Source organism: Oncorhynchus gorbuscha, linkage group LG13 (genome assembly GCF_021184085.1).
Source record: "Oncorhynchus gorbuscha isolate QuinsamMale2020 ecotype Even-year linkage group LG13, OgorEven_v1.0, whole genome shotgun sequence".
Classification (NCBI taxonomy): Eukaryota; Metazoa; Chordata; class Actinopteri; order Salmoniformes; family Salmonidae; genus Oncorhynchus; species Oncorhynchus gorbuscha.
The window spans coordinates 94193466-94212279 of NC_060185.1; the positions used below are offsets into that span (position 1 = coordinate 94193466).

General features: G+C 45.7%; 1 protein-coding gene across 3 annotated transcripts in view; it reads right to left on the minus strand.

Annotated features, from left to right (window-relative positions):
• LOC123993749 (probable E3 ubiquitin-protein ligase MID2) overlaps positions 1-18814 on the minus strand; it is a 265189-nt gene that overhangs the window by 56949 nt on the left and 189426 nt on the right. For all 3 annotated transcript variants that reach the window (XM_046296202.1, XM_046296201.1, XM_046296203.1), the window contains one exon: positions 15105-15200. In XM_046296202.1, coding sequence (XP_046152158.1) covers positions 15105-15200 — 96 coding nt within the window. The remainder of the gene's footprint in view (positions 1-15104; positions 15201-18814) is intronic.

Below are 18814 nucleotides of genomic sequence, written 5' to 3' on the forward strand. Positions count from 1 at the left end.
CGGTGTCCAAACAATCACTTACACAGGGTTCAAACAACAACAACACTGTAGCTGAGATCCTCGTCAACGGCTGTGTTCGCCTGAGGTAGACTTTAATATGCAGGCCAAACAAACACTTACACAGGGTTCAAACAACAACAACAACACTGTAGCTGAGATCCTCGTCAACGGCTGTGTTCGCCTGAGGTAGACTTTAATATGCAGGCCAAACAAACACTTACACAGGGTTCAAACAACAACAACAACACTGTAGCTGAGATCCTCGTCAACGGCTGTGTTCGCCTGAGGTAGACTTTAATATGCAGGCCAAACAAACACTTACACAGAGTTCAGATCAACAACACTGTCATGTCAGGTACCGTATCTAGTTAATTTGTCATCTGTGGTTCGGGTAACACATGTTCAGATCTGAGCATGATTTATTTTTGATAGAATCATTGCACATTCAAAATAAATATTAGAATATATTATGAGAATGTGATATTCTGTGAAGTGTTGTGACTCTGTATCAAACTCTTCACCCGCTAACTCCCCGAACACTGATCATCACTCCACAAAGGTCATTACAGCAGTTAGATCCACTTAAACGTTGATAATCACACACACACACACACACACACACACACACACACACACACACACACACACACACACACACACACACACACACACACACACACACACACACACACACACACACACACACACACACACACACACACACACACACACACACACATTTACATTTAAGTCATTTAGCAGACGCTCTTATCCAGACACACACACACACGCACGCGCACACACACACACGAGAGTACACACACACGAGAGTACACACACACACACGAGAGTACACACACACACCCAAGCGCGCACACACACACACGAGAGTACACACACGAGCCTACACACACAAAACTCTATTAAGTCCATAAGAGCCATCTTATTAACAGTTGGTAATTAACAGGGATAAATTAAATGCTCTAACATCACTGTGGATTACTGCTCAGCAACATAACATTGGCAGATTCACGAGGCAGAGGAATCTTCTTATCCTCCCTGAATCACCAAATCTCATCCCACTGAAACACTGAACCAGGTATATATATCATCCCACTGAAACACTGAACCAGGTATATATATCATCCCACTGAAACACTGAACCAGGTATATATATATCATCCCACTAAAACACTGAACCAGGTATATATATATCATCCCACTAAAACACTGAACCAGGTATATATATATCATCCCACTGAAACACTGAACCAGGTATATATATCATCCCACTGAAACACTGAACCAGGTTTATATATCACCCCACTGAAACACTGAACCAGGTATATATATCACCCCACTGAAACACTGAACCAGGTATATATATCATCCCACTGAAACACTGAACCAGGTTTATATATCACCCCACTGAAACACCGAACCAGAAACACTGAACCAGGTATATATATCACCCCACTGAAACACTGAACCAGGTATATATATCACCCCACTGAAACACTGAACCAGGTTTATATATCACCCCACTGAAACACTGAACCAGGTATATATATCATCCCACTGAAACACTGAACCAGGTTTATATATCATCCCACTGAAACACTGAACCAGGGTTTATATATCACCCCACTGAAACACTGAACCAAGTATCCTCACTAATATTGTCCCGAATGCTCAGGGATCATTTCCCTTCTGAAATCTTCCCTGTCTGTCTGATCTCCAGATCTCCACTCTGACCTCTCGGTGAGGACTTTCCCTAACCCCGACATGATTCCCTCTGACCTCTACTGGAGGACTTTCCCTAACCCCGACATGATTCCCTCTGACCTCTAGGTGAGGACTTTCCCTAACCCCGACACGATTCTCTCTGGCCTCTACTGGAGGACTTTCCCTAACCCCAACATGATTCCCTCTGACCTCTAGGTGAGGACTTTCCCTAACCCCCACATGATTCCCACCGACCTCTAGGTGAGGACTTTCTCTAACCCCAACATGATTCCCTCTGACCTCTAGGTGAGGACTTTCCCTAATCCCGACATGATTCCCTCTGACCTCTAGGTGAGGACTTTCCCTAACCCCGACATGATTCCCACCGACCTCTAGGTGAGGACTTTCTCTAACCCCAACATGATTCCCTCTGACCTCTACTGGAGGACTTTCCCTAACCCCGACATGATTCCCTCTGACCTCTAGGTGAGGACTTTCCCTAACCCCGACACGATTCTCTCTGGCCTCTACTGGAGGACTTTCCCTAACCCCAACATGATTCCCTCTGACCTCTAGGTGAGGACTTTCCCTAACCCCGACATGATTCCCACCGACGTCTAGGTGAGGACTTTCTCTAACCCCAACATGATTCCCTCTGACCTCTAGGTGAGGACTTTCCCTAATCCCGACATGATTCCCTCTGACCTCTAGGTGAGGACTTTCCCTAACCCTAACCCCAACATGATTAACTTCTTGACGCACCCTATCCCGTTAGCGGGATCATTTTCCTCAACACCCGCTGAATTGCAGCGTCAAATTCAAATAAAATGACTAAACATATTTAAGTTTCATTAAATCACAAGTGCAATATAGCTAAACACAGTTTAGCTTGTTGTTAATCCACATGTGGTGTCAGATTTAGAAAATATGCTTTACAGGGAAAGCAATCCAAGCTTTTGTGTGAGTTTATCGATCACTAGACAAAACATTATGAACACCTAGCATCAAAGTAGCTTGGTCACGGAAATCAGAAATGCAATAAAATGAATCGCTTACCTTTGATGATCTTCATTCACAAGACTCCCAGTTACACAATAAATGTTCCTTTTGTTCCATAAAGTTTATTTTTATATCCAAAATACCTCCATTTGTTTGGCGCGTTATGTTCAGAAATCCACAGGCTCGAGCGGTCACGAGATTGCAGATGAAAAATCCAAATAGTATCCGTAATGTCCACAGAAAAATGTCAAACGTTTTTTATAATCAAGCCTCAGGTTGTTTTTAAAATATATAATCGATAATATATCAACCGGGACAATCGCTTTTTCAATAGGAGAGGGAGAGACAATGGCTGCCCCACTCTGTTGCGCAAGCAAAACTCATGCGAGCACCCAGCTATCCACTGACACAATGTTATCTTTCTCGCTCATTTTTTCAAAATAAAAGCCTGAAATTATGTCTAAAGACTGTTGACACTGGTTGAATCTGGTTGATATGCCTTTAAATGGAGCAAAGGCAGGCTATGGAAGATGGAGCTTTCAAAATAGAAGCCACTTCCTGGTTTGATTTTCCTAAGGTTTTTGCCTGCAATATCAGTTCTGTTATACTCACAGAAAATATTTTGACAGTTTTGGAAACGTTAGAGTGTGTTCTGTCCTAATATGACAAGTATATGCATATTCTAGTTTCTGGGCCTGAGAAATAGGCAGTTTCAAATGAGTATGTTTTTCATCCTAAAAAATCTAAATACTGCCGCCTACACTCAACAAGTTAACTCTGACCTCTAGGTGAGGAATTTTCCTAACCCTAACCCTGACATGATTCACTCTGACCTCTAGTGGAGGACATTCCCCTCCCAGACATGATTCACTCTGACACCTGAAACACACGCTCCTTGAGCCACCTGCCCGGCCGCTTGGTCTCTACCACTAAATCCTAGGCTGGATTAATGTTTTATCGTTCACTGGAAAGATGTATTACTCTGTTCTGACACATAATGGCAACCGAGGGAGCCCCCTTGGCTAAAATGCACTAGCAATTTTCTGAAATGCACTGGGCAGGGTTCTTATAAGGAAGAGATGGAGAGAGATGGCGTGGACATTAAAAAGACAATTCTAGCGTTATTGTACAGTAATGAGGTGGAAGAACATGTCTAGCTACCGATTCTGGTAATGAATGAAAGATACTCATATATCTCATATAGTTACTAGCTGGGTCTGATCTCATATAGTTAATAGCTGGGTCTGATCTCATATAGTTAATAGTTGGGTCTGATCTCATATAGTTAATAGCTGGGTCTGCTCTCACATAGCTACTAGCTGGGTCTGATCTCACATAGTTAATAGCTGGGTCTGATCTCATATAGTTACTAGCTGGGTCTGATCTCATATAGTTAATAGCTGAGTCTGATCTCATATAGCTACTACCTGGGTCTGATCTCATATAGCTACTAGCTGGGTCTGATCTCATATAGTTACTAGCTTGGTCTGATCTCATATAGTTACTACCTGGGTCTGATCTCACTACTAGCTTGGTCTGATCTCATATAGCTACTAGCTTGGTCTGATCTCACATAGTTAATTGCTGGGTCTGATCTCACATAGTTAATAGCTGGGTCTGATCTCATATAGTTACTAGCTGGATCTCATATAGTTAATAGCTGGGTCTGATCTCATATAGTTACTAGCTGGGTCTGATCTCATATAGTTAATAGCTGGGTCTGATCTCATATAGCTACTAGCAGGGTCTGATCTCATATAGCTACTAGCTTGGTCTGATCTCATATAGTTACTAGCTGGGGAGTATCATGTTTTATTAATGATCTCAATTCCCTCATTAAACCACAACAGCAGTGGCACCACGTCTCACTGAAAACACTGATATCTACTCACACACAGGGAGACATAGTTTTGGCAAGTTAGGACATCTACTTTGTGCATGACACAAGTAATTGTTTCAAAAAATTGATTACAGACAGATTATTTCACTTATAATTCACTGTATCACAATTCCAGTGGGTCAGAAGCTTACATACACTAAGTTGACTGTGCCTTTAAACAGCTTGGAAAATGGCTTTAGAGGTTTCAGATAGGCTAATTGACATAATTTGAGTCAATTGGAGGTGTACCTGTGGATGTATTTCAAGGCCTACTTCAAACTCAGTGCCACTTTGCTTGACATCATGGGAAAAGCAAAAGAAATCAGCCAAGACCTCATAAAAATATTGCAGACCTCCAAAAGTCTGGTTCATGCTTGGGAGCAACTTCCAAATGCCTGAAGGTACCACGTTCATCTGTACAAACAATAGTACACAAGTATAAACACCATTGGACCATGCAGCCGTCATACCGCTCAGGAAGGAGACACGTTCTGTCTCCTAGAGATGAACGTACTTTGTTGCGAAAAGTGCAAATCAATCCCAGAACAACAGCAAAGGACCTTGTGAATATGCTGGAGGAAACAGGTACAAAATTATATATATTCAAAGAAAAATGAGTCCTGCATAGACATAACCTGAAAGGCCGCTCAACAAGGAAGAAGCCACTGCTCCAAAACCGCCATAAAAAAGCCAGACTGCACATGGTGACAAAGATCTTTTTGGAGAAATGTCCTCTGGTCTGATGAAACAAAAATAGAACTGTTTGGCTATAATGACCATCGTTATGTTTGGAGGAAAAGCTTGCAGGCTAAAGAACACCATCCCAACCGTGAAGCACGGGGGTGGCAGCATCACGTTGTGAGGGTGCTTTGCTGCAGGAGGGACTGGTGCACTTCACAAAATAGATGGCATCCTGAGGATGGAAAATTCTGTGGATATATTGAAGCAACATCTCAAAACATCAGTCAGGAAGTTAAAGCTTGGTCGCAAATGGGTCTTCCAAATGGACAATGGCCCCAAGCAAAATGGCTTAAGGACAACAAAGTCAAGGTATTGGAGTGGCCATCACAAAACCCTGACCTCAATCCCATAGAAAATGTGTGGGCAGAAATGATCAAGTGTGTGCAAGCAAGGAGGCCTACAAACCTGACTCAGTTACACCAGCTCTGTCAGGAAATTCACCCAACTTATTGTGGGGAGCTTGTGGAAGGCTACCTGAAAATGTTTGACACAAGTTAATCAATTTGAAGGCAATGCTACCAAATACTAATTGAGTGTATGTAAACGTCTGACCCACTGGGACTGTGATGAAAGCAAAAAAAGCTGAAATAAATCCTTCTCTCTACAATTATTCTGACATTTCAAATTCTTAAAATAAAGTGGTGATCCTAACTGACCTAAGGACAGAGAATTTTTACTAGGATTAAATGTCAGGAATTGTGAAAAAGTGTGTTTAAATGTAGTTGGCTAAAGTGTATGTAAACTACCGACTTCACCTGTGTAAAAGGTGAAAGAGAGCAGAAAACAGCAAGGAGCCCCAGATAACAGTGAGGGCCTGGGTTCTTTTAAAGGCCCATTCTGTGATATTTAAACCGTTCTTGATCATTTAAATGAATGATGACCCATTGATTTATAGCAAGAAAATAAGTTTCTGTTTTGTTTAGTTGGGCCTTTAAAGTGAACAGAACGGTGCAGAGAGGAGCGAAAAAATGGCTGTTGTTTGTCACAGCAGTGATTAGTGCTGGTCTCTCCTCCAGCCTGACAGATTAAACAGGATTCATGGTGAGAGGCTGTTGTTTGTCACAGCAGTGATTAGTGCTGGTCTCTCCTCCAGCCTGACAGATTAAACAGGATTCATGGTGAGAGGCTGTTGTTTGTCACAGCAGTGATTAGTGCTGGTCTCTCCTCCAGCCTGACAGATTAAACAGGATTCATGGTGAGAGGCTGTTGTTTGTCACAGCAGTGATTAGTGCTGGTCTCTCCTCCAGCCTGACAGATTAAACAGGATTCATGGTGAGAGGCTGATGTTTGTCACAGCAGTGATTAGTGCTGGTCTCTCCTCCAGCCTGACAGATTAAACAGGATTCATGGTGAGAGGCTGATGTTCGTCACAGCAGTGATTAGTGCTGGTCTCTCCTCCAGCCTGACAGATTAAACAGGATTCATGGTGAGAGGCTGTTGTTTGTCACAGCAGTGATTAGTGCTGGTCTCTCCTCCAGCCTGACAGATTAAACAGGATTCATGGTGAGAGGCTGTTGTTTGTCACAGCAGTGATTAGTGCTGGTCTCTCCTCCAGCCTGACAGATTAAACAGGATTCATGGTGAGAGGCTGTTGTTTGTCACAGCAGTGATTAGTGCTGGTCTCTCCTCCAGCCTGACAGATTAAACAGGATTCATGGTGAGAGGCTGTTGTTTGTCACAGCAGTGATTAGTGCTGGTCTCTCCTCCAGCCTGACAGATTAAACAGGATTCATGGTGAGAGGCTGTTGTTTGTCACAGCAGTGATTAGTGCTGGTCTCTCCTCCAGCCTGACAGATTAAACAGGATTCATGGTGAGAGGCTGTTGTTTGTCACAGCAGTGATTAGTGCTGGTCTCTCCTCCAGCCTGACAGATTAAACAGGATTCATGGTGAGAGGCTGTTGTTTGTCACAGCAGTGATTAGTGCTGGTCTCTCCTCCAGCCTGACAGATTAAACAGGATTCATGGTGAGAGGCTGTTGTTTGTCACAGTCACAGCAGTGATTAGTGCTGGTCTCTCCTCCAGCCTGACAGATTAAACAGGATTCATGGTGAGAGGCTGTTGTTTGTCACAGCAGTGATTAGTGCTGGTCTCTCCTCCAGCCTGACAGATTAAACAGGATTCATGGTGAGAAGCTGTTGTTTGTCACAGCAGTGATTAGTGCTGGCCTCTCCTCCAGCCTGACAGATTAAACGGGACTCAAAAAGAAGGAAGTGTCTAAGAGCACGTCCACAAGTCACAAGGGACCTTCCTGTCCTGTCCTGCACTCTCCAGCAAAAAGAGCATTGAGGTCTGTTAAAATATGGATGGTTTTGTCATATGCTTCAACTAAGTGCTACAACACTCTTGACTACTGTACACATCACCAAGCCGATTATACTGTCAACACAACCGAACACACAGGCAAAACCAACATATACTCAAACTGTTGTCAAAGGAACAACAGAGAAACATAAATACCTCAGGAGAAAAACAATTATCAGTTTATCAATGAGGGTATCTGTCAAACTCTAAAAGGAGAGATATAGCTGAAGGTAGCGTTGCTATGGCATCACTATAGAACCCCACCGGCAGAATCACAGTCCTCGTTTTGATCATATCATCTTGGAGAGAGAGAGAGATAACTGTATGCAACGCAGCAACAACAGAAAAATTCAGGTCACACCAGAACTGTATAGAGCCCCATGTAGCCAGTCAGCCCTCTGTTGTTGTGATGCATTATTAGTGAGCTGTGTTTCTCCCTCCTTTCTCCCTGAAGTGTTACAGAACAGAGACAACGAACTCTTCCATCTCCTCCTAGCAGGGAGGCTTCTGGGAAGAAACTAGCACGCACACACACACACACGCACATAGTAGGTTTAACCTCCATTAGCATAGTACGTTAGCATTAACCCACATAATAACCAAAGCCTTTCACACAAACCTCACACCAGAGAATAGCCAGCAACAAGCATCCAAAAGTAAATCCATTTAAAAAAATTTAAATAAGCATTTAACAATTTGTTTTAACACGGGGCAAGTTCTCTTGATGGCCAAGTTAGTCGCATAGCTTAATAATTTATTATGATTGCAAGAGGAATAGATTGTTGCTGAGCGGATTCCGTATGCAGGCAGAGGAGGACAACACCAGTTAGGAGACAGAGAGGAGGACGACACCAGTTAGGAGACAGAGAGGAGGACGACACCAATTAGGAGACAGAGAGGAGGACGACACCAGTTAGGAGACAGAGAAGAGGACGACACCAGTTAGGAGACAGAGAGGAGGACAACACCAGTTAGGAGACAGAGAGGAGGACAACACCAGTTAGGAGACAGAGAGGAGGACGACACCAGTTAGGAGACAGAGAGGAGGACGACACCAGTTAGGAGACAGAGAGGAGGACGACACCAGTTAGGAGACAGAGAAGAGGATGACACCAGTTAGGAGACAGAGAGGAGGACAACACCAGTTAGGAGACAGAGAGGAGGACGACACCAGTTAGGAGACAGAGAGGAAAAGGGAAGAGAGGAGGACGACACCAGTTAGGAGACAGAGAGGAGGACAACACCAGTTAGGAGACAGAGAGGAGGACGACACCAGTTAGGAGACAGAGAGGAGGACGACACCAATTAGGAGACAGAGAGGAGGACGACACCAGTTAGGAGACAGAGAAGAGGACGACACCAGTTAGGAGACAGAGAGGAGGACAACACCAGTTAGGAGACAGAGAGGAGGACGACACCAGTTAGGAGACAGAGAGGAGGACAACACCAGTTAGGAGACAGAGAGGAGGAAGAAACCAGTTAGGAGACAGAGAGGAGGACGACACCAGTTAGGAGACAGAGAGGAGGACAACACCAGTTAGGAGACAGAGAGGAGGACGACACCAGTTAGGAGACAGAGAGGAAACCAGTTAGGAGACAGAGAGAGGACGACACCAGTTAGGAGACAGAGAGGAGGACAACACCAGTTAGGAGACAGAGAGGAGGACGACACCAGTTAGGAGACAGAGAGGAGGACAACACCAGTTAGGAGACAGAGAGGAGGACAACACCAGTTAGGAGACAGAGAGGAGGACAACACCAGTTAGGAGACAGAGAGGAGGAAGACACCAGTTAGGAGACAGAGAGGAGGACAACACCAGTTAGGAGACAGAGAGGAAAAGGGAAGAGAGGAGGACGACACCAGTTAGGAGACAGAGAGGAGGACAACACCAGTTAGGAGACAGAGAGGAGGAAGAAACCAGTTAGGAGACAGAGAGGAGGACGACACCAGTTAGGAGACAGAGAGGAGGACAACACCAGTTAGGAGACAGAAAGGAGGACGACACCAGTTAGGAGACAGAGAGGAGGACAACACCAGTTAGGAGACAGAGAGGAGGACGACACCAGTTAGGAGACAGAGAGGAGGACAACACCAGTTAGGAGACAGAGAGGAGGAAGAAACCAGTTAGGAGACAGAGAGGAGGACGACACCAGTTAGGAGACAGAGAAGAGGACGACACCAGTTAGGAGACAGAGAGGAGGACGACACCAGTTAGGAGACAGAGAGGAGGACAACACCAGTTAGGAGACAGAGAGGAGGAAGACACCAGTTAGGAGACAGAGAGGAGGACAACACCAGTTAGGAGACAGAGAGGAAAAGGGAAGAGAGGAGGACGACACCAGTTAGGAGACAGAGAGGAGGACAACACCAGTTAGGAGACAGAGAGGAGGACGACACCAGTTAGGAGACAGAGAGGAGGACAACACCAGTTAGGAGACAGAGAGGAGGACGACACCAGTTAGGAGACAGAGAGGAAAACGGAAGAGAGGAGGACAACACCAGTTAGGAGACAGAGAGGAAAAGGGAAGATAGGAGGACGACACCAGTTAGGAGACAGAGAGGAGGACAACACCAGTTAGGAGACAGAGAGGAGGAAGACACCAGTTAGGAGACAGAGAGGAGGACAACACCAGTTAGGAGACAGAGAGGAGGACGACACCAGTTAGGAGACAGAGAGGAGGACAACACCAGTTAGGAGACAGAGAGGAGGACAACACCAGTTAGGAGACAGAGAGGAGGACGACACCAGTTAGGAGACAGAGAGGAGGACAACATCAGTTAGGAGACAGAGAGGAGGAAGAAACCAGTTAGGAGACAGAGAGGAGGACGACACCAGTTAGGAGACAGAGAAGAGGACGACACCAGTTAGGAGACAGAGAGGAGGACGACACCAGTTAGGAGACAGAGAGGAGGACAACACCAGTTGGGAGACAGAGAGGAGGAAGACACCAGTTAGGAGACAGAGAGGAGGACAACACCAGTTAGGAGACAGAGAGGAAAAGGGAAGAGAGGAGGACGACACCAGTTAGGAGACAGAGAGGAGGACAACACCAGTTAGGAGACAGAGAGGAGGACGACACCAGTTAGGAGACAGAGAGGAGGACAACACCAGTTAGGAGACAGAGAGGAAAAGGGAAGAGAGGAGGACGACACCAGTTAGGAGACAGAGAGGAGGACAACACCAGTTAGGAGACAGAGAGGAGGACGACACCAGTTAGGAGACAGAGAGGAGGACAACACCAGTTAGGAGACAGAGAGGAGGACGACACCAGTTAGGAGACAGAGAGGAAAACGGAAGAGAGGAGGACAACACCAGTTAGGAGACAGAGAGGAAAAGGGAAGATAGGAGGACGACACCAGTTAGGAGACAGAGAGGAGGACAACACCAGTTAGGAGACAGAGAGGAGGACGACACCAGTTAGGAGACAGAGAGGAGGACAACACCAGTTAGGAGACAGAGAGGAGGACGACACCAGTTAGGAGACAGAGAGGAGGACAACACCAGTTAGGAGACAGAGAGGAGGACGACACCAGTTAGGAGACAGAGAGGAAAATGGAAGAGAGGAGGACGACACCAGTTAGGAGACAGAGAGGAGGACAACACCAGTTAGGAGACAGAGAGGAGGACGACACCAGTTAGGAGACAGAGAGGAGGACGACACCAGTTAGGAGACAGAGAGGAGGACGACACCAGTTAGGAGACAGAGAGGAGGACGACACCAGTTAGGAGACAGAGAGGAGGACGACACCAGTTAGGAGACAGAGAGGAGGACAACACCAGTTAGGAGACAGAGAGGAGGACAACACCAGTTAGGAGACAGAGAGGAGGACGACACCAGTTAGGAGACAGAGAGGAGGAAGACACCAGTTAGGAGACAGAGAGGAGGACGACACCAGTTAGGAGACAGAGAGGAGGACGACACCAGTTAGGAGACAGAGAGGAGGACGACACCAGTTAGGAGACAGAGAAGAGGACGACACCAGTTAGGAGACAGAGAGGAGGACGACACCAGTTAGGAGACAGAGAGGAGGACAACACCAGTTAGGAGACAGAGAGGAGGACGACACCAGTTAGGAGACAGAGAGGAGGACGACACCAGTTAGGAGACAGAGAGGAGGACGACACCAGTTAGGACACAGAGAGGAGGACGACACCAGTTAGGAGACAGAGAGGAAAAGGGAAGAGAGGAGGACGACACCAGTTAGGAGACAGAGAGGAGGACAACACCAGTTAGGAGACAGAGAGGAGGACGACACCAGTTAGGAGACAGAGAGGAGGACAACACCAGTTAGGAGACAGAGAGGAGGACGACACCAGTTAGGAGACAGAGAGGAGGACAAGACCAGTTAGGAGACAGAGAGGAGGACGACACCAGTTAGGAGACAGAGAGGAAAACGGAAGAGAGGAGGACAACACCAGTTAGGAGACAGAGAGGAAAAGGGAAGATAGGAGGACGACACCAGTTAGGAGACAGAGAGGAGGACAACACCAGTTAGGAGACAGAGAGGAGGACAACACCAGTTAGGAGACAGAGAGGAGGACAACACCAGTTAGGAGACAGAGAGGAGGACGACACCAGTTAGGAGACAGAGAGGAAAATGGAAGAGAGGAGGACGACACCAGTTAGGAGACAGAGAGGAGGACAACACCAGTTAGGAGACAGAGAGGAGGACGACACCAGTTAGGAGACAGAGAGGAGGACAACACCAGTTAGGAGACAGAGAGGAGGACGACACCAGTTAGGAGACAGAGAGGAGGACAACACCAGTTAGGAGACAGAGAGGAGGACGACACCAGTTAGGAGACAGAGAGGAGGACAACACCAGTTAGGAGACAGAGAGGAGGAAAACACCAGTTAGGAGACAGAGAGGAGGACGACACCAGTTAGGAGACAGAGAGGAGGAAGACACCAGTTAGGAGACAGAGAGGAGGACGACACCAGTTAGGAGACAGAGAGGAGGACGACACCAGTTAGGAGACAGAGAGGAGGACGACACCAGTTAGGAGACAGAGAGGAGGACGACACCAGTTAGGAGACAGAGAGGAGGACAACACCAGTTAGGAGACAGAGAGGAAAAGGGAAGAGAGGAGGACAACACCAGTTAGGAGACAGAGAGGAGGACAACACCAGTTAGGAGACAGAGAGGAGGACGACACCAGTTAGGAGACAGAGAGGAAAAGGGAAGAGAGGAGGAAGACACCAGTTAGGAGACAGAGAGGAGGACAACACCAGTTAGGAGACAGAGAGGAAAAGGGAAGAGAGGAGGAAGACAAACACTTATTGGAACACTTTCCTCTCCTCAGGAGTTGATGAATAACACAGAGATCACTTCATCTGATGGTCTGAATGAATAGTTAGTTACACTGTGGTTCGACGGGCCCAGACTAACGGGAAATTGAGAATGCGTCCCAAATGGGACCCTATTCACTATTCAGTGCACTATGGACCCTAGTCAGCGCACTAAATAGGGCATAGGGTGCCATTGGGACTCAGATAGAGTTTAATGTTTAATAAAGGATGAATAGTGTTGAGAGGGATGGAGAGAATTAAACCAGCGTTCCACCTGTCGGCCATTACTGTCATACAGGGCTGAGGGATGGAGAGAATTAAACCAGGGTTCCATCTGTCGGCCATTACTGTCACACAGGGCTGAGGGATGGAGAGAATTAAACCAGGGTTCCATCTGTCGGCCATTACTGTCACACAGGGCTGAGGGATGGAGAGAATTAAACCAGGGTTCCACCTGTCGGCCATTACTGTCACACAGGGCTGAGGGATGGAGAGAATTAAACCAGGGTTCCATCTGTCGGCCATTACTGTCACACAGGGCTGAGGGATGGAGAGAATTAAACCAGGGTTCCATCTGTTGGCCATTACTGTCACACGGGGCTGAGGGATGGCAGGGGGTGATGCTATGGGGATCTGCCACAAATGGCATCCTATTCCATATATAGTACACTACTTTAGGCCTTTTTCAAAAGTAGCGAACTATATTTATTTATTTATTTTATACCTTTATTTAACTAGGCTCAGGTAGGGTCGAGGAGAGGGACGGAAGCTATATTGTTACACTGGCAATACTATAGTGCCTATAAGACCATCCAATAGTCAAAGGTATATGAAATACAAATGGTATTGAGAGAAATAGTCCTATAAATACTATATTAACTACAACCTAAAACCTCTTACCTTGGAATATTGAAGTCTCAGATTAAAAGGAACCACCAACTTTCATATGTTCTCATGTTCTGAGCAAGGAACTCAAACGTTAGCTTTTTTACATGGCACATATTGCACTTTTACTTTCTTCTCCAACACGTTGTTTTTGCATTATTTCAATCAAATTGAACATGTTTCATTATTTATTTGAGGCTAAATGGATTTTTATTTATGTATTATATTAAGTTAAAATAAGTGTTCATTCAGTATCGTTGTAATTGTCATTATTACAAATACATGTATTTTTTTAAATGTCCGATTAATCGGTATCATCTTTTTTTTTGGGGGGGGTCCTCCAATAATCGGCATCGCTATTGGTGTTGAAAAATCATAATCGGTCGACCTCTAGTTTGAACATCTTGGCCATGCTCTGTTATAATCTCCACCCGGCACAGCCAGAAGAGGACTGGCCACCCCTCATAGCCTGGTTCCTCTCTAGGTTTCTTCTGAGGTTTTGGCCTTTCTAGGGAGTTTTTCCTACATGCTTCTACACCTGCATTGCTTGCTGTTTGGGGTTTTAGGCTGGGTTTTTGTACAGCACTTTGAGATATCAGCTGATGTAAAATTAGCTTTATAAATACATTTGATTAATTGACTGATTGAGTTTTAAAAGCATAACACTGTCTTGATAATAAGTATTTGAAGTGACTTTCGATGGCATTTGCATTAATGTCAGAGTGGCTCAGTTGGTAGAGCATGGCGCTTGTAACGCCAGGGTAGTGGGTTCGATCCCCGGGACCACCCATACGTAGAATGTATGCACACATGACTGTAAGTCACTTTGGATAAAAGCGTCTGCTAAATGGCATATATTATATTATTATTATTATTATATTATTATTATTATTATTATTATTATATTAGACCATTAGGCCCTGATGGAGGAACAATAGAGTCCTGAGTACCAGACCAGTAGGACCTGATGGAGGGACAATAGAGCCCTGAGTACCAGGCCATTAGGACCTGATGGAGGGACAATGGAGTCCTGAGTACCAGGTCATTAGGACCTGATGGAGGGACAATAGAGCCCTGAGTACCAGACCATTAGGACCTGATGGAGGGAAAATAGAGCCCTGAGTACTAGACCATTAGCTAGTGAGTTGGCTACTACCAAAGCATGTCTATAGTGCATAAAAGGAGATTACCGTGACTCAGCAGTCACATTGGAATTTGAGACTGAGGTCATGACTGCTGGTGTAGTTTGTAACAGGGTCACAAGAACAGCCCTCGACTCACCTCAACCTGCTGACAGATCTGGATGAGTTTAGCCATCTGGTTCTCCAGCTCACTGTTTCTCTTCACCAGGTTGGTGAGGTTGTTCTCCAGGGTTTGCTGTTGGGACAGGCAGAGGAACAGGCAGGTGAGATATTAGAGGGAGGGGACCTAAAAGAAATAGCTAAGTGCACCTTTAATTTGGCTTTGCTCTGTGGGGGGGAAAACAGACCAAGAGAACCGTTGACCGTGTTCAGTGGATGGCCATCCTATTGCCTCTGACCACGGAACACCGGCCGTCATTTTCAATACATTTCCTGACAATACATGTCGACGCCCAGCAGGTGATCAACTACACACAGGTGACGGTCATGTCGATCAGTCTTTCCTTTAAAATAAGTGTGAATGGCAATGGATTTCAAACAGGATGAAGCTACTCTACCAACATTGTGTTGTCCCATGTGGCTCAGTTGGTCGAGCATGACGCTTGCAGAGCCCTTACATTGTGTTGTCCCGTGTGGCTCAGTTGGTTGAGCATGACGCTTGCAGAGCCTTAACATTGTGTTGTCCCGTGTGGCTCAGTTGGTTGAGCATGACGCTTGCAGAACCCTAACATTGTGTGGTCCCGTGTGGCTCAGTTGGTCGAGCATGACGCTTGCAGAGCCCTAACATTGTGTGGTCCCGTGTGGTTCAGTTGGTTGAGCATGACGCTTGCAGAGCCCTAACATTGTGTGGTCCCGTGTTGCTCAGTTGGTCGAGCATGACGTTTGCAGAGCCCTAACATTGTGTGGTCCCGTGTGGCTCAGTTGGTTGAGCATGACGCTTGCAGAGCCTTAACATTGTGTTGTCCCGTGTGGCTCAGTTGGTGGAGCATGACGCTTGCAGAGCCCTAACATTGTGTTGTCCCGTGTGGCTCAGTTGGTCGAGCATGACGCTTGCAGAGCCCTAACATTGTGTGGTCCCGTGTGGCTCAGTTGGTCGAGCATGACGCTTGCAGAGCCCTAACATTGTGTGGTCCCGTGTGGCTCAGTTGGTCGAGCATGACGCTTGCAGAGCCCTAACATTGTGTTGTCCCGTGTGGCTCAGTTGGTCGAGCATGACGCTTGCAGAGCCCTAACATTGTGTGGTCCCGTGTGGCTCAGTTGGTTGAGCATGACGCTTGCAGAGCCCTAACATTGTGTGGTCCCGTGTGGCTCAGTTGGTCGAGCATGACGCTTGCAGAGCCCTAACATTGTGTGGTCCCGTGTGGCTCAGTTGGTCGAGCATGACGCTTGCAGAGCCCTAACATTGTGTGGTCCCGTGTGGCTCAGTTGGTCGAGCATGACGCTTGCAAAGCCAGGGTTGTGGATTTGATACCACGGGGAACCAGTATGAAAAAATGTATGAACTCACTAGTGTAAGTCACTCTGGATAAGAGTGTCTGCAATCTGACAAGCATTTTAAAAATGTAAATGTACATACATACACATATATGTTATTACAATTATTGTGAGAAGTGAAAATACAATTTAAAAAAAATATTATTTCAATGTAAATGACCATCTTGATCACTACAAACTGAACTACAGGTTATAGTCCCCCAATAAACCATCTGAACTACAGATTACAGTTCCCCAGTAAACCATCTGAACTACAGGTTATAGTCCCCAGTAAACCATCTGAACTACAGATTACAGTTCCCCAATAAACCATCTGAACTACAGGTTATAGTTCCCCAATAAACCATCTGAACTACAGGTTACAGTTCCCCAGTAAACCATCTGAACTACAGGTTATAGTCCCCAGTAAACCATCTGAACTACAGGTTACAGTTCCCCAATAAACCATCTGAACTACAGGTTATAGTTCCCCAATAAACCATCTGAACTACAGGTTATAGTTCCCCAATAAACCATCTGAACTACAGGTTACAGTTCCCCAATAAACCATCTGAACTACAGGTTACAGTTCCCCAATAAACCATCGGAACTACAGGTTACAGTTCCCCAATAAACCATCTGAACTACAGATTACAGTTCCCCAATAAACCATCTGAACTACAGGTTATAGTTCCCCAATAAACCATCTGAACTACAGGTTATAGTTCCCCAATAAACCATCTGAACTACAGGTTATAGTTGAGATCCCAGACAGTTAGTGGGTTAGTCAGAGGGTTGAGATCCCAGACAGTTAGTGAGTTAGTCAGAGGGTTGAGATGCCAGACAGTTAGTGAGTTAGTCAGAGGGTTGAGATCCCAGACAGTTAGTGGGTTAGTCAGAGGGTTAAGATCCCAGACAGTTAGTGAGTTAGTCAGAGGGTTGAGATCCCAGACAGTTAGTGGGTTAGTCAGAGGGTTGAGATCCCAGACAGTTAGTGGGTTAGTCAGAGGGTTGAGATCCCAGACAGTTAGTGGGTTAGTCAGAGGGTTGAGATCCCAGACAGTTAGTGGGTTAGTCAGAGGGTTGAGATCCCAGACAGTTAGTGAGTTAGTCAGAGGGTTGAGATCCCAGACAGTTAGTGGGTTAGTCAGAGGGTTGAGATCCCAGACAGTTAGTGGGTTAGTCAGAGGGTTGAGATCCCAGACAGTTAGTGGGTTATTCAGATGGTTGAGATCCCAGACAGTTAGTGGGTTATTCAGAGGGTTGAGATCCCAGACAGTTAGTGAGTTAGTCAGAGGGTTGAGATCCCAGACAGTTAGTGGGTTAGTCAGAGGGTTGAGATCCCAGACAGTTAGTGGGTTAGTCAGAGGGTTGAGATCCCAGACAGTTAGTGGGTTATTCAGAGGGTTGAGATCCCAGACAGTTAGTGAGTTAGTCAGAGGGTTGAGATCCCAGACAGTTAGTGGGTTATTCAGAGGGTTGAGATCCCAGACAGTTAGTGGGTTAGTCAGAGGGTTGAGATCCCAGACAGTTAGTGGGTTATTCAGAGGGTTGAGATCCCAGACAGTTAGTGAGTTAGTCAGAGGGTTGAGATCCCAGACAGTTAGTGGGTTAGTCAGAGGGTTGAGATCCCAGACAGTTAGTGAGTTAGTCAGATGGTTGTTGTTTTTATGATATAATTAAATGTGGCAGCTTGTCTGAGCTGAGATATTAATGGTTAGTAACCAGTATATTAGTCTTTATAAAGTAAATGTGATATTATAGAAATCAGAAACATCAGAAAGGAACAAAAAAGCTCAACATTACTCTGTGATAACTACATCAGTTATGTTTAACCATGTTGAAACAAGTTTTACGACATAATCTTTAGTAGATAAAACTATACTTATAAAGCACGCAAAACTGAAAACATGGCTGAAAAACACACTGACAGACATTAAACAGCCAAATGAGATAAATAGATGAGAGAGAGAGAGAGAGATAGAGGGAGAGAGAGAGAGAGAGAGAGAGAGAGAGAGAGAGAGAGAGAGAGAGAGATAGAGAGAGAGAGAGAGAGAGAGAGAGAGAGAGAGAGAGAGAGAGAGAGAGAGAGAGAGAGAGAGAGAGAGAGAGAGAGAGAGAGAGATAGAGAGAGAGAGAGAGAGAGAGAGAGAGAGAGAGAGAGAGACCAGAGAGAGAGAGAGAGAGAGAGAGAGAGAGAGAGAGAGAGAGAGAGAGAGGAGAGAGAGAGAGAGAGAGAGAGAGAGAGAGAGAGAGAGAGAGAGAGAGAGAGAGAGAGAGAGAGAGAGAGAGAGAACATAGCAGCTCATGAATTCAACAACAACAGCAGTGACGATGGGAAGAAACAACAGCCGCAGGCAGCAAAACAAAGAGGAA